The sequence below is a fragment of the Syngnathus scovelli genome, chromosome 4 (genome assembly GCF_024217435.2).
Source record: "Syngnathus scovelli strain Florida chromosome 4, RoL_Ssco_1.2, whole genome shotgun sequence".
NCBI lineage: Eukaryota > Metazoa > Chordata > Actinopteri > Syngnathiformes > Syngnathidae > Syngnathus > Syngnathus scovelli.
Window position 1 is genome coordinate 6,556,956 of NC_090850.1, and position 16,682 is coordinate 6,573,637.

General features: G+C 41.9%; 1 protein-coding gene across 3 annotated transcripts in view; it reads left to right on the forward strand.

Annotated features, from left to right (window-relative positions):
- The window catches only part of emilin1b (elastin microfibril interfacer 1b), a 44,934-nt gene that overhangs the window by 24,684 nt on the left and 3,568 nt on the right, over positions 1-16,682 (forward strand). For 2 of the 3 annotated variants that reach the window (XM_049719145.2, XM_049719146.1), the window contains exons 3-11: positions 1,614-1,840; positions 2,045-2,298; positions 3,554-3,727; positions 3,789-4,787; positions 5,125-5,428; positions 10,037-10,282; positions 10,367-10,615; positions 10,763-10,954; positions 16,507-16,614. In XM_049719145.2, coding sequence (XP_049575102.1) covers positions 1,614-1,840; positions 2,045-2,298; positions 3,554-3,727; positions 3,789-4,787; positions 5,125-5,428; positions 10,037-10,282; positions 10,367-10,615; positions 10,763-10,954; positions 16,507-16,614 — 2,753 coding nt within the window. Of the gene's footprint in view, positions 1-1,613; positions 1,841-2,044; positions 2,299-3,553; positions 3,728-3,788; positions 4,788-5,124; positions 5,429-10,036; positions 10,283-10,366; positions 10,616-10,762; positions 10,955-12,210; positions 13,422-16,506; positions 16,615-16,682 lie in introns of those variants that run through there. The other variant, XM_049719147.2, reaches the window with a different exon arrangement.

Genomic DNA, 16,682 nt, shown 5'->3' on the forward strand with positions numbered 1-16,682 from the left:
AGGTATCACTGTCATTGCCCACGTGAGCATTGAAGTCACCCAGTAGAACGATAGAGTCCCCAGAAGGAGCGCTCTCCAGCACTTCCTCCAGGGACCCCAAGAAGGGTGGGTACTCTGAGCTGCTGTTTGGTGCATAGACACAAACAACAGTCAGGACCCGTCCCCCCACCCGAAGGCGGAGGGAGGCTACCCTCTCGTTCACCGGGGTGAACCCCAATGTGCAGGCGCCCAGCCGGGGGGCAATAAGTATACCCACACCTGCTCGACGCCTCTCACCGTGGGCAACTCCAGAGTGGAAGAGAGTCCAGCCCCTCTCGAGAGGGCTTGTACCGGAACCCAAACTGTGTGTGGAGGCTAGTCCGACTATATCTAGTCGGAATCTTTCTGCCTCGCACACCAGCTCGGGCTCCTTTCCAGCCAGAGAGGTGACATTCCATGTCCCAAGAGCCAGCTTCTGCAGCCGGGGATCAGACCGCCAAGGTCCCCGCCTTTGGCTGCCGCCCAGCTCACATTGCACCCGACCCCTTCGGCCCCTCCCACAGGTGGTGAGCCCATGGGAAGGGGGACCCACGTTTCCATTTCGGGCTATGCCCGGCCGGGCCCCATGGGCGAAGGCCCGGCCACCAGACGCTCGCCTTCGAGCCCCGCCTCCAGGCCTGGCTCCAGAGGGAGGCCCCGGTGACCCGCGTCCGGGCGAGGGAAAACTAAGTCCATTTATATCACTCATCATAAGGGGCTTGTGAGCCGTGCTTTGTCTGGCCCCTCACCTAGGACCCGTTTGCCATGGGTGACCCTACCAGGGGCATGAAGCCCCCGACAACATGGCTCCTAGGATCATAGGGGCACGCAAACCCCTCCACCACGATAAGGTGACGACTCGCGGAGGGGATTAACCCAAGGTAATTACAAGAATTACTCACAAGATAGCTGTGACTAGAAACGATCACACGCTCAACCAGGAACAACTAGCAAACAGTAGCAATATTCAGGCAACCAGTTTTCTTCTCCCGAGCACTTAAAAAGTCGTCTAATTGGGCAACAGGTGTGTGCTGGAGGCTCCTCCCATCCACCTGGCTCAGGCACTGGTAAAGTACTAGAGCAGGGGTGTCAAACTCATTTTTTTCACGGGCCGCATTGTAGTCATAGCTTCTTTCGGAGGGCCATTATGACTGTCAACCCAAATAAATGTATGAGCACCTCATATTATATACAGTAAAAGCTACAAAACAAACTGACAAATAACTCGTTTTCAAATTAGACGAGTAAAAACTGGTCATATATTTAAAAAAAAAGACATTATTAAAAGTGAATACAATTTGCAATTCTAGTAATGACACACGAATTTGATGCACAATTTGTCTTCGCGGGCCACATAAAATGATGTGGCGGGCCGTATCTGGCCCCGGGCCTTGAGTTTGACACCTGTGTACTCGAGAGAACAAAAGATCATGAAAAAATTAAGCAGGGACCTTCTTGGCATGAGGCAGCAATGCTAATGAATGTCCCGCTAATTTAACAGTGTTACGATTTAGACATCCTTTGTACCAATGCATTCAACTTATCTAAACACAGAATGATGATGATTTCCACTTTTCTGAAATCTGTCCTTACAGCTATCGTACCTACATGAGGCCTAGGTACAAAGTAGCCTATAAAATGGCAACCCAGCTCGAGTGGAAGTGTTGCCAGGGTTACAGTGGTGACAACTGCAGCAATGGTCCACTTGGTGGGACAGGAAGCACCAATAGGCCTGAGCTCCATCCAGGACATGGAAGAAATGGAATAAACACTGGACAGGGAGGAGTCAATACTGGATTTGGACAGAATGGAGGCCACAGTGGTAAGTCCATTCTTATTTTTATAAGCACAACAATGAAAACCACTTGACAGGAACCGTGTTTGAGTAGTTGAGATGTCAAATTAAATAGTAAAACTCAGTAAACATGTAACTTTAGTTATCTTTAGTGTTTTGTTGAACTCTGTTTTCTTTGCCTTCCTCTGGTGTCGTGTGAATACAAACACGGAAATTGCGTTTCGTCTGCAGGAAGAGTTGATAATGAAAAGATGAAGCTGCTGGAGGAAAAGATTCATACCCTGACTAAGACAATTGAGGACTTGCAGTCTTCCATCACCTCTATGAATGAGAACTATCACGGGGGGGTCAACAAACCTGGTCTTAATGGCAGCGGTGGTATATCCTCTGGAGCAAGAAACCCTGCTGATGCAGCTCAACCAGAGATTAAAGACACAATCCACAGCATTCAGACCAAACTGGATCAACTTGACAATCGCACACAGGTAACATAAGCTTTCATGTTACAGTGATCCCTTGCTTCTTCGCGGCTTCACTCCATCGCGAATTTTTTTTTCCAAATTAAAAAAACATTTAAAAGTCAAAATAAAACTTCTAAATTGAGGAAACATGTGTCTAACCTTTAGGACAATGTAGTATTGCTCCAAATGTTTGTTTACATTCCTTTAGAAGTCCGTTTTCGCGTGTTAGCACAATCGCGAATTAGCATCTTTTCGCCAACTCGTTAGCCTTCCCAGTACGTTGTTGACCGTACTTCGCGGATTTCACTTATTGTGGGTGGTTTTTGGAACCAACTATCCGTGATAAATGAGGGATTACTGTACTCTTAAACAGTGTTGTTATACATGCCAGTGTCACAGAACCTACCTTGTTATTGAACAGAATCAGAGCTGTTAAATCTAGGACCAGAAAGTAGAAACCCTGTCACAATTTGTTTTTAGTCACAAGTGTATGTAATCAACCGAGCCTGGCAAAATGCACCTCTAAAACCTAAGGGTGGTTTTAGAAGCACTTTCGAAAACCTGGTTTTACTGGAAATTGTACAATATTGTCAACGCCTCCGAAATAATTGATATCTCAGCCCCTGTAGCAGAAACATAATTAAAAAAACATTTGAGAACTTACACGTGTGGCTTTCACATAAACCTGATTTTATTTCTACAAACATTCAATACAATTTTTAAAGATTCTATCTCAATTAAACAGCCTCGATTAAAATTAGTCCTCCATTCTGACTCGAAGCCTTCAAAATATTCTTCTTCTTTCCCATTGTCCACAAACACATATTTAGCCACAAATCTCTATCTAATAATTCCCCTGGTTCAAAATCCTCAAGTGTGTGTCCTCACTTATTTTGAATTCCTACGTCGAGCATGCTCAAAAAAAAAAAAAAAAAAAATCCTGGAAATTCTTCTGAGCCAACGGTGCCGTCATGTGTTAATTGTAATGCATTTCATTGGCTACGAGATTGAAAATTAATCAAGGAAAACAAAAATGATGCATCCGCGTTCCCGGTATTAAAGGTAGAAATGCGTAACAGCGCTCCATTGGTTGAAACACTGTAATGGGTCAATGAACAAAACACACACACACCACACATTTAAGACCCACAGAACAACTTTAAGCTTTTCATCTGCAGTAGTTCTGTTAGTAACTCTGTTACTCTTTACTTTGGAAGATATTACACTTGAAAAAAGAAAGAAAGAAAATTTCATTCAGGTTGTTGTTCCTTTGTATTAGGCTCATGATAAAACCCTTGTAAGCATCAACAATCATCTCGTGAATGGAAAAGGAAATGATCTGGAAGGAGGTCTTCCTGGAGGAAGTTCGAGTGGAAAAAGTCTGAACTCATTGAAGGAGGAGATCCTTGAGGAGCTTGAGAGAAGGGTTTCACTATCGTGTTCCTCCTGTCAGGTATTATGTCATCACGCTGCTTGTCACAGAAAAATATGTTCAATTTTGTTTTTGTATTTAGGCTGGTGTGAACAACCTGCACAGGCAGCAGCAGGAAGACCAAGAAAGAATCCGGGCCCTGGAGAAGCAGCTTAATGCAATGGATGTTCGTTATCAACAGGAAATTGATGGATTGCGGCGAGAAGTAGCGAGCTCAAAAAGATGTTGTGACAACATCAATGACCTCCGAAACCGCGTCACAGATGCTGAGCAGAAGATCAGCACAACAGCAGAAAATGTCGATGTCCTGCACAACCGCCTGAACAACGAGCTTAAGGGAGGAAGTGGCAGCAGTAATAAGGATGGAGTCTTCAGAGGTGGAGAGATTGGCGCTGAAGGTGGACAAAGGGGTAGTGGTGGGGCTGTAGTGGTAACTGAGGATAAACTAAATAATCGACTGAAGGATTTGGAACGACGGGTCAATGGAACTATGGAGCAAACCGAACAAAGTTGCGCGTATTTGGAAAATGATTTAAAGGACTATTTCCAGAGGGAACTTGGTGATCTTCGGACTGTGTTCCTGGACCGCTTTGATGATCAGGCCTTCAGGATTACAGATGTGGAGCTGGATGTGGGTCTTGTGAAGCAAAGGGTGAATGAACATGACAAGACACTATCAAAACTAGAAAACAGAACCTCCCTCTTGAACAGGAAACTGGAGGAGTGTGGCTGTCGAAACATGGCAGGAGGAGAAGTAGTAAGAGGAGAGGGCAATGGTGCAGGCAACGCTGACACTCCTGGTGGTGGCAGTGACACTAGGGGCGGCAGAGGTAGTACTAGTGGTGGCAGTGCTGGCACTGGTGGGAGTCAAGGTAGTATTGGTGGAAGCAGTAGTGGCACTGGTGTAGATGGGGTAAGTGGGACTGTGGGAAGAGGAGAATTACCAGGAATAGTAGGAGAAAAAGATAACACAACAAGGAAATCATTGGAGTGGAGAGTGATTGCCAATGAGGATCAAATCAGACATTTTAACACAAAACTCAAAGACCTGTCTGTGTCTGGAGACTCTCTTATTGATAAGGTAATTAAAAACCTACACTTTAAACATATTAACATTATTGAACAACCAATCAAAATAACCAGTGTGAACAACTGTGACAGCATTTCTAACAGTAACAACATTGCGATGTAGGCAATTGTTGACAGTTATCTGTTTCAACCCCCACGGGAAGGCTGGATTCGATTCTACAAACTTCATTCTAACCTCAGTTATGTTAAATTATATTCGAATCACAGACTTATGTAAAAATGTGATAAGGGTAAATAGCATTAACCCAAATTTTCTTGTAACTCACAAAGAAATTAAAATACAGATGTTGCTACGATTGGATATTAACATGAAAATGTTTATATCATAGGTTGTGGACCTGAGCCATGACATCCGTAAGATTAAGGCTTTGAGTGGTGCTCACGGTGAACACTTTAACCGCATCGTGACAGAGGTGGAGTTACTTGGGCAGGACTGTGAAAATTGTGGGACAGTGGAGAATGAGTTGCTGAAGCTGCAGAATCATTCCAAGGATGCACTTAGTCGCCTACAGAACCACATCAACCGACTTCAGCTGAGTGTGGACTCTGGGAGTGCCTGCAACCGGATGTGCTCTCATTTGCAGGATGAAGTTCGTCTTCTGCGAGAGGATGTCACACGCTGCACCAATAAATGTAAGGTGTATTGTAATGCTGAAATGTGTTGATAAAAGAATGGCCATCTAATTTTCCTTCTGTGATGGAACCAAATAAGTTCACAATTCCAAGATAATAAAATAGAAATATAGTAAACCCCACTCCATTGCAGGTTCTGGGTTTGCGGTCTGGTAATTCAGTGGATTTTTTTTGTCCAATAATAACTGTATTTGTACTTTGGGCTTGATGTTGGTGTAGGACTAATAAAGTATCTATCTATCTATCTATCTATCTATCTATCTATCTATCTATCTATCTATCTATCTATCTATCTATCTATCTATCTATCTATCTATCTACCGTATTTTTCGGACTAAAAATCGCTCCGGAATCTAGGTCGCATTAGCCATATAATGCACAATAACGTGAAAAAAAAACCATATATAAGTCGCTCCGGATTACAAGTCGCATTTTGGGGGAAATTTATTCGACAAAATCCAACACCAAGAACAGACATGAACGAGCAACAACAAGCTAAACGATAGGTATGCTAACGTGACATAAACACTAACGAAGAGCTGAGAACGGGCCTGACGTAACATTCAGAGTTATTCAAAAAACTATTCCATAAATAACAATATATATAAAACCATCTGTGTCACTCCAATTCATTAAATCCATCGATCGTCCTTTGTCAACAATGGGTGCGTGCCGCTGATGGCGCTTGCACTTCAAAATATTCCACAGGCCCATATAACGATATATAAATTATGTATCAAATAACTATTATATAGCAATAATATTATCGAACCATCTGTGTCACTCTAAATCATTAAATCCATCGATCAAATTCCTCGTCCTTTGTCAACAACCCCGTGCGTGCGCCCTGACGTCAGCCTTGTCGTTATTCCACAGATCTAGTATATAACTATATTGTAGCGTTAACAAAGTACAAGGAAAGACGTGGGTTTGGTAAACAGCTCTTTATTTAACAAAACAAAAGTTCAACGAGCCAACAACAAATGAACTGTAACGATATAAACATATACAAGTTGCTACACGAAATAAAATATATCAAATAACTATAACATATATAGTTAACCGCCACACGGCCCCAAGCACCGGCGTAGACTTCCAGGCGTGTGGCGGCGTGGACTTCCATCCCCGGAGGTGGCACTTCCAGCCATGGAGGTGGAAGAGAGCTCCATAGAATAGGACTGGGCGTGCGTAAAAGCCATGTCCGAGCCCCATCCACCGTCCCCGGACAGCCACCCGGCCGAGCGCCGGCCCCCGACTTCCATCCACGGAGGTGAAAGAGAGCTCCGTAGAGTAGGACCGGGCGTGCGTAAAAGCTATGTCCGAGCCCCATCCACCGTCCCCGGATAGCCACCCGGCCGAGCGCCGGCCCCAGACTTCCATCCACGGAGGTTAAAGAAAGCTCCGTAGAGTAGGACCGGGCGTGCGTAAAAGCCATAATAGTTTTTCAAACCTTCTGTGTCACTCCAAATCATTAAATCCTTCAAACTCTCCGTCCTCCGTGTCACTTACAAACAAAGCCGCTAATGATGCCGGTAGTACGTGGGGTCCTTCGTCATCCCGTGATCAATCTTTGTCCTTTTTGTAAACAACCGACGGGCCGCGCCGTGCTGCTGACGTCAGTTGAAATTCAAATTACAGTAATCCCTTGCTACATCGCGGTTCGTTTATCGCGGTTTCCCTTTTTTTTTTTAAAAAAAAGTTTGACAAAATTCACATATAAGTCACTCCTCAGTATAAGTCGAAAAACTATGAAAAAAAACGCGACTTATAGTCGGAAAATTACGCTATCTATCTAGTCTCTTGTCTTGTCTGGTCTTGTCTTGTCTTTCTACCGCAGGGTTGGGCAATTCCAGTCCTCGAGGTCCGAGTTCTTGCATGTTTTCTGTCTCCCTGTTGCAACACACCTGATTCAAGTGGTCAGTGAATAAGCAAGGTCTGCAGATGCTGGATAACAATCCTGATCATTTGAATCAGATGTGTTGCAGCAGGGAGACCTATAAAACATGCAGGACACCGGCCCTCGAGGACAAGAATTGCCCACTCCAAGTATACCGTGTGACATGATAAGTTTGTTTCTGAGGTGTCAAATCCAGGTACAGAAAGTAAAAACCCTGCCACAGTTTGTCTTTCACCGCAGGTACTTCTAATCAACTGAATCGGCAGAGAAACAAGCTCTCATTGGTTGATTCCAACCACCTGTGGCTAAAGCCAAACTGGGGCAGGGATTCTACTTTGTGGGCCTGGATTTGACACCTCTGTTTAGTTTAAAAATAATCTTTACTTGCATGATGATGGGTTGTGATGATGTTAGATGGTAATTGACACTGTATAATATGTTGATCATAACCCCTTTCTCTCAGTCCCCCTCAATGTATGAAATATTGTAAATGTGTCTGTAATATTTTAATACTCTGTGAGTATTTCTATACCGCAGATTTCACCTATTGTGGGGCTCACTGCGGACATAATCTCTACAATGGCGTGGGGTTTACATTATAAAAAGAGATGTGTGAATTCTGAGATGCTCAGTGAGCGTTAAGCCACAGGTGCCAATTGTCTTTACTTTCAACCACCCTGAGATGAGATATTGCAAGCATTTTAGTTAGTTAGTTAGTTAGTTAGTTAGTTAGTTAGTTAGTTAGTTAGTTAGTTAGTTAGTTAGTTAGTTAGTTAGTTAGGTCGTCCTCAGACGAGCTTCCATAGTAGAAGCTATACATTGCTAATAATGACTGTGGGGCACAGCTCCTCACAGCATCCCCAATCCAACCCTTAATGCTGTGTGTCAAGCAGGGAGGCATCGGGTTCCATTTTATAGTCTTTTTGGTATGACTCGGCCGGGGATCGAACCCACAACCTCCCAGTCTCAGGGCGGACACTCATAGCACAAGGCCACTGAGCTGGTTTGTTACCAATCCTTTAAAATTAATTTAAAAAGAGATGAATAATTATTTACTAATTTCGAAACTGGTTATCCATCAATTTGTTGTTTGTGTGATATAAAGTAATCAAATTATATTTAATTATCCACCTTATTCCCACACCCTGACATCTGCTGATCGCAAGGAAAAACTAAAAAAGCTGCCACAGAGGAAGGAATCCTCCCTTCCAGGATGACTAGGCAACAGTGTATGTCAAGTGAGGCTCATATAACAAAATATGATTCCATACAATGTTAATTAAAATGATAAAAGTTCATTTAACAAGATGAAGCACTGCAGGAAGACATCAAATGAGAAACGGGTCCACCTCAAAACCCAATCCAGTCTGTCAACAGAGAAATCTCCATAGCACCCCCTCTGAGAGGGTGGGCCACCTCAAATCTTGTCCCTATCAGTCGGTGTAAAATTCATTCAGCGACATACGATCGTAGATTTATATGGGCATTCTGTCATAACAGCCCCTTGAAGGACATCACTAAGATGTGGCCCACTACAAAATTAAGACTGACAGCCCTTAAGCACATCCATCTGCAGTACTTTTCTGGCAATTTCCTAGCATCACTGATGCAAATAGTTTTTCATTCTCACGTTTGTTACACAAATATGCAGCAAATATCTACTATCTCAAGCAACTACAATAATTTGTTTTACAGTTCAGAACTTTTGATGACTACATGCAGCACATCTTTAACAAAGCTGACAAAGGAAAATCCCACATTTATTTCACAATCGAGTTGAGGTACAACTATATACATGCAACCAAATGCATTTAGTAAATATCTTATGTTGAAGTAATCATCCTGCCCCTAAATGGTAAAGCTAAGCATACTCACTTGGCTTGACTTCTGAAGTCCATATTGATAAACTCATGAATGGTATCAATGAGATGTGTGCAGCCATAGTATCAGTTAGGTGGAAATGTCAGGTTGGGACGTTTCACTTACAGTCCAAATGTGCAAATAACTTGTGAAACTATCCATCCATCCATTTTCTGAACCGCTTAGTCCCCACGGGGGTTGCGGGCATGCTGGAGCCTATCCCAGCAATCATCGGGAAGTAGGCGGGGGACACCCTGAACCGGTTGCCAGCCAATCGCAGGGCACACAGAGACAAACAACCATTCGCACACGCACTCACACCTAGGGACAATTTGGAGTGATCAATCGGCCTACCAAGCATGTTTTTGGGATGTGGGAGGAAACCGGAGTGCCCGGAGAAAACCCACGCGGGCTCGGGGAGAACATGCAAACTCCGCACAGGGAGGGCCGGAGGTGGAATCGAACCCGCACCCGCCTAACTGTGAGGCGGACGTGCTACCCAGTGCACCACCAAGCCGCCATTGTGAAACTATTTGTCTGTAAAAATAAAAAGGGGGTGGTCAAACTCAGTAATATTCATTTGTTAAAAATAATTACCATCAGCAATAGCTTTGGTTTTGAACTGTCAACAATACCTATTGGTGTGAACCTTTTTCTTGATTGGCACAGCTTTTTAAAGTGCTGCTTTGTATTGCTTTACTACATAAACGGTGCAATGATTAGGTCTCAGGTGATAATAAGAGGTCATCATTATTTGTTAGACTTTCCAAAACATTGTAACATTTTCCAAAATATTGTAACAAAAGGAGCAAGAAAAAGAGAAATGTTTGTCTTCCTTCTTCACTGTTTAGGTGGCGGTTCTGGTAACACGGGTTCAACCAATGAAAATGGAGGTACCAGAGGTGATGGACCCCGTTTGGACGGTGAGCGACCTTTAGATGGCCACAGTGTGATAGGAGGCTACATTAACAACAACCAGATGAAGACGTTGCAAGGTGAATTGTCTGGAGTTATCCTGACCTTCAGCTCTATAAACGACACCCTCAAGGGTCTTGAGCACATCGTACAGAAACATGGCAGCGTCATCACTGACTTGGGTGAGCTCGGTTTAATCAAACTGACTCTGCACACGTTCTTTCCCAATGTATACTGTGAACCTCTAATACTTTATCAATTGACAGGAAACACAAAGGATAAGATTATCTCTGAACTGGACAAAATACAACAGGAGGTGACAGAACACATTGAGGAAAGTCGGGACCAGTTAGATGGAATGGATCGAGATCTCAGACGTTTCGAGAGCACAATACTGGTAGAGATGGGTGACTGTAAGAGATCAGGTGATGGGCTAGAGAAGAGGCTATCCAAGCTTGAAGGAATCTGTGGAAGGTTGGACGGAGTCTATGACTCCATCCACAAGATAAAAGAAGGTAATTGCATCATGGTTTCTTTTGTTTCATCTGTACTTGTTTGACTACCGGTAGTTACGTATATTTTTGACACTCCACCCAGTAATGGAAGCTTCAATATGACTTGTCTTCTGTGATTCTCTTTCCTCTGCTGTGTTCTATTTTCAGGACTTAACCAACATGTATCAAGCTTATGGACATGTTTTTCGGGTCTAAACAACTCAATTATTCATCATGGTGAAATCCTGGACTTTGTTCAGAAGAACCAGGATGATATTCAGAGCCGGATAAAGAACCTCAACTCCAGCTTGATTCACATCTCGAAAGATACGCAGAGTTTTTCAGACCATCCCTTGACTGGTATGCATATTCTATTTGATTCGATTCGATTTGATTCTGTAGTTGCTCTATTTCATTACCAAAAATCCATTATTTTGTGACAAACATTGTATTTTATTAAAAGCACTCAAAGAGCAGCCTTGTTGACAAAATCACAAAATATACTCCTTCGATACTGCATATTCCAAATGAATAATAGCATCAGTACTCAGCAATCCTTACCTCGAGGCACTTAAATTTGTGTCAAAATGTGTTTTATTGGATTTATTACATACAGAATAAAAAAAAGACCTGCTCTGATGCTCCTGTACAAGGAGCGCCCACATTTTTGGGTTACTCCATCCTGAGTGCATACCAGGCATGAATGTACATAAATAGCAGATTAAGTAGACAGAAGAATGCGATCAGCTGCATGTCTTTTCTGTCTAATCAGTATTTTAGGTTCATAGGATGTATTACTCTGCCATTATCGAAATCACATGCAATAATTACTGTCTGCCAGACTTATTCCTAGGTGTGTTTTCTTCCTGTTCATAGGGCACTAATTGAAAGGATCTCGAGTTTTCATGATAAATGTTATAACAGTTTTATCTAACAAAGGCAAGTTAATGCTTTATTCTGATTAGTCTTTTTAAATGTATATTACCATACTTATTTATAATACATACCATTTATTTTCAAGGAAACATTAATTTTTATGTTTGAGTTAAAAAGAAGATAAGGCCAAAGAATTAAATGTTTCAATTAATCAAATATAATAAAATGTAATCATCAGTTGGGTTGCGTTCTACTGTTGGAGAATCATTAACGCATATGAATGACCTGGAACTCATGGTACGATAACATTTGGAGGTACACAGGTCAGAAAAGTTTGGTAACCACTGAACAAAGTAACTGGTTATGTACAAGGAAGTATCAGCGTCATCACTACTTGCTCAAGGCAAACATTTTCCGCTTTTGTTTTATTTGGCCCAAGGGTAGGCAATTCCCGCTTACTATGCTGAAGAGACTTGTCATTTCAAATGTCTTTGAAAAACATAATGAGATACAAATTACTATGCCGGTAACACTTCGGCTCTTTATGTAATTTGTCAATGCTGACATAGCCTAAAAATCCATTTATTTACCATATTACAGCATATTACTTATATTTGTTTGTTCGATTGTTTAGCAAAGGTGTTTGGTAATTCGGTTTATGTTTATAGTTGGGAAAATGACTGGAAGTGTGACAGAAATGTCTACTTGTGACTACTTTTGCTTTATATATAAATATGCAGTATCAGCAGATGTCACGTCCCTGCGTCACCGGACTCCCAGCCAAGCCCCAATCAAGGAATTGCCAGCACCTGCTACAGCTCGTTAGGTCCACTACTTAACCTCTATGCATTCTGCCAGTAGTTGTCAGTTCGTCTCCTTACCCTGCCCATGACACCACTGCCTTTTGGTCCCCTGAACGATCTCTGTTGCCAACTGCTTCCGTAAACTGACCGACCACGCCTGATCGCCGCCTATCTTGACAACCTGCCTGCCTCCGACTACGACTACGCGCTGTGCTCTGCTGCTCAGCCACGCCAGACCGCAAGTCCAGTGTTCCACTTCCCCTTTCCCCCTTTTCAATAAAGGATCGTGTGCACTTGGTTGTCCTGTCTCTGCTCCGTGACAGCAGATACAGTAGTAAAAAATTACTGTACTACATACGTATATGTACGATTTGTTTTTGCAATTACTATTTCCCATGTTTTATGACAATTTTAAAACAGATTTTGTATTTGTCCTCTATGGCCAGAGATCTGTGTAAACAGTATTGCCGTATTTTCTATGTATAAAAAAAAATTAAAAAAATAAATAAGACATGCCCACATAAATTGTCTGCAAAGTATCTCCAGGTTGGACACCCAAAATCAGATAAATCACCTAATCATAGCTCATAAACAAGTTGCTCAAATTGTCTCTTTATTCTTTTTTCCTCCTGTTCTGGCCGTACTGTCCACAACAGATTTAGGCTCACCTGCATGTATGGCTATAAAAGTCTGATTCGCTTTAAACATGGTCTGCTCTCAATTAAGTCAAAGGGTGTTTACAGGGGTTTCACTGTTGACTTCGGCTCATTCCAAATTTATTACACGCTTAAAAGAGAATAGTCTGCAGTCCATTTCAGCCACACCATGTTTTTATCTTCGGATTTGCGATTCCAGCATGAATTTTACAGTTACTACGTCTTGTGAGATCCACTTTGACATGGGATGTTTTTTGGTGGCCGTTTTTATTCTCAAGCAAATGTATACAGTAATCACTCGCTACATCACGGTTCGATTATCGCGGCTTCAGTACATCACGGATTTTTTTTCCCAAAATAAAAACCAAAAAAAATTCACGAATTCTAAATAAACCTTCTAAATTGAGGAATTATGGCATGCAAGTTGCCCACATGCCAGCAGAAGGCAGGGAGTGTCCACACAATTGCAGTATGTACACTTGTACCTATTTATAAAAAAAAAGTTGTTATAATAATAAGAGTTCTAAAAATATATTTACAGTATTGTACCTTGTTATAAAAACAATTATAATAATAATAGAGGTCTAAAAACATTTACAGTATGTGTACTTTAAAAAGAAATCACAAATTCAAAATAAACTTTCCAAATTGAGGAATTATGGCACAAAAGTTGTCAGGAATGAGTTGAGCCAGGGCGACCAAATGCAGCTTCAACCAGGATTTATTGCAGGGAAAAGGAGTTGGAAGGGAGGCAGGTGGGGAACCGACGACACAGACAGGAGGGAGACTCACGGCCAGCAAAACAGACAGACTGACCGACATGAAGTCCCCTTGGACAAGGTTAAAATTCTGACCGTGAGCCTTCAGACAGACCGAGGGAAAACCAGATGACAAGAACAGGAACACTGGGCACGAACAGGAATGGACACAATAGTAGACACCAACAGGGAGAAACACACGGGCAGGGCTTAAATCCACAGGGTAACAAGAGGAAGCAGGTGACAGACATTACGGTAACGAAAGGGGTGTGGCCGAGCGAAGTGCAGGCCGAGCGTGCTGTGGCACGGGCGTGACAAAAGTTGCCCACACGCCTGCAGAAGGCAGGGAGTGTCCAAACAATTGCAGTATGTACACTTGTACCTTTTTATAAAAAAAAGTTGTTATAATAATAAGAATTCTAAAAACCTATTTACAGTATTATACCGTGTTATAAAAAACTTATAATAATAAAATAGTTCTAAAAATATATTTACAGTATTGTATACTTTAGCTACATATACATACTATGTCACACACACACATCATATTTATATTTAGATTATTTATACATTATTTTCTGTACGTCATTTATACTACGTATTAATATAGTATTTACAAGCTTGAAACTATTATTTAATGTTCTAATGATAAAATATGCACTTATATGGTTTAATATAGGGTGACACTACTTTGCGGATTTTCACATGTGGGTGGTCTTGGAACCAATTATCCGCGATAAACGAGGGATTACTGTATTATGCAGTAAGCTTGTCAATGTAAGAGCAGGTTGACTAAACAGGCATTTTTGAAAATGTATTCAACCTCCTGAAATGCATTCAACCTTCTCACAATGATTTTAAAACTGGGAAATTGAATTACTGTCTGGTTTAAAACCTTTAAGAAATGAAATTTAAATTAACACCCATCTACTCTATATGTTGTTTGCCCAAAACTACACAGTAGCAACTAGTGATGGGACGAGAAACAAATCCCACGAGACGAGTTGTGTCACGTGATCGAGGGCATGCAAAATTTCCAATATAGAATAATAAAAATGAAACAAATTTCCAAGAGGCGGAACAGAGGGGTACTTGGTTAGCACATCCTCCTCACAGTTCAGAGGTGCAGGGATAGATTCCGGTTCCTGGGCTTTACAAGTTCTCCCCATGCCTGTGTAGGTTTTCTCTGGGTACTCCGGTTTCCTCCCACATTCCAAAAACATGCATGGTAGGCCGATTGACCACTCCAAATTGTCCATACTATGTGCCCTGCGATTGGTTGGCAACCAGTTAAGAATGTGCCTCGCTACCACCCAAAGACTGCTAGGCTCGTTTCCAGCATGCCCGTCGTGAGGATAGGCAATTCTGAAAATGAAGATTTAATTACCCTCTGGTGATGGATGGCAAGATGATTCTTGGAAGCAGCAAGATATAAAGTTGGCCACACTCTCTATATCTATGGCACTGGTGCAACTAGTACCATCTACTTAAAACTACAGTCAGCTCCTGCATAGTGGCAATGTTGTTGGGTTTTTCGTTATCATTTAAGGTTTGAATAACGAAAACCTGAAATAATTGCATTAATCGGAAGGCGGCTACAGTTGAGTTCGGTTGGAAAACCTTATAAGTACTAACATAAATTTTGACACACACATACAAACAAACACACACACACACACACACAAAAATTAGCCAATGCCATTTATTAATGTGGACATTTATTATCTAAATCTACATGGGAATCATAATGAGTACGTTAAGAAAGCAAAGTAACCATGGTGACAAAATGGTAAAGAAATAAGAATATCATCGAGAAGAGTTTGGCAACATGGTTTGGAAAAAGGTAAGAACAAAAATGGGAAATGGAAAAATTGGAAAAGGTCGGCTTCGCACAGCATCTGGTCAGGGGGAACGCTCTAGCAGTGCCACACCTGGGTTTTGCAGTGTTCATCCTGGCTTGGGCGTCAGAAAGGTTCTAGCACGCTCAGTCCACTATTGTGGAGTCGGTCAGGAGGCAACTATCGATTTATTGATTTGGAGTGACACGATTGGTTTGATAAACCTGTTATTTATCTTATAGTTATATGAATAACTGTTAATATGTCACGTCAGGCACCTTCTCAGTTCCTCGTTTGTGTTTATGTAACATTAGCATACCGTATCGTTTACCCTGTTGTTGCCTATTCATGTCTGTTGTCGGTGTTGTATTTTGTCAAATAAAGTTTCCCCAAAAATGCGACTTGTACTCCGGTGCAACTTATATATGTTTTTTTCACGTTATTGTGCATTTTATGGCTAATGCAACCTATATTCCGGTGCATATTTATGATAAAATGCCTCAAAAAACGTCATGTGTGATTAAAGTTGCTATCACTGGCCTACAGTTCATTCGGTGTGAACTTGGCGTCCGGTCCGCGGGCCACCAGTTGCCCATACATGAGCTTGATAGAGTGATTGTTTGTGGTGTTTGTTAGTCTCTGTCTAATTTCCCTTATGGGACTATATTACTTGCTTGTTCTATATTGTACGTCTATATTTGTCAGCCCTATGATTGGCTGTTGCTCAATACAGGGTGTAACCGGCCTCTCACCTGCAAACAACTTGTTGATGGTCCAACCCTCCAAAAATCTCCATAAAATAACTGTATACTTTTAAAAACAAGTTGACTGTAAAAGAAAAAAAAATAAACTAGGGCAGGGATGACATGAATTCAACCTAGGACGCAAGTGACATGTATAGTCAAGTGTATGAGATGCACATGAGTTGGCTTCAAACATTACTCTGTTATAACTAATAAACTCATTTTACTCATATTACAGGCCCGCCTGGACCTCCTGGAGAGAGAGGCTTCAATGGGCTGCCAGGTCCCCAAGGGCCACCTGGACCATCTGGAAGACCCGGAGAAAGTGGAATACGTGGCCTGCCAGGTAGCTGCAGGAAAAATCTTATAAATTAAGACGTTCATGTAATTGGAGTGTCTTGCGATTTGATTCTA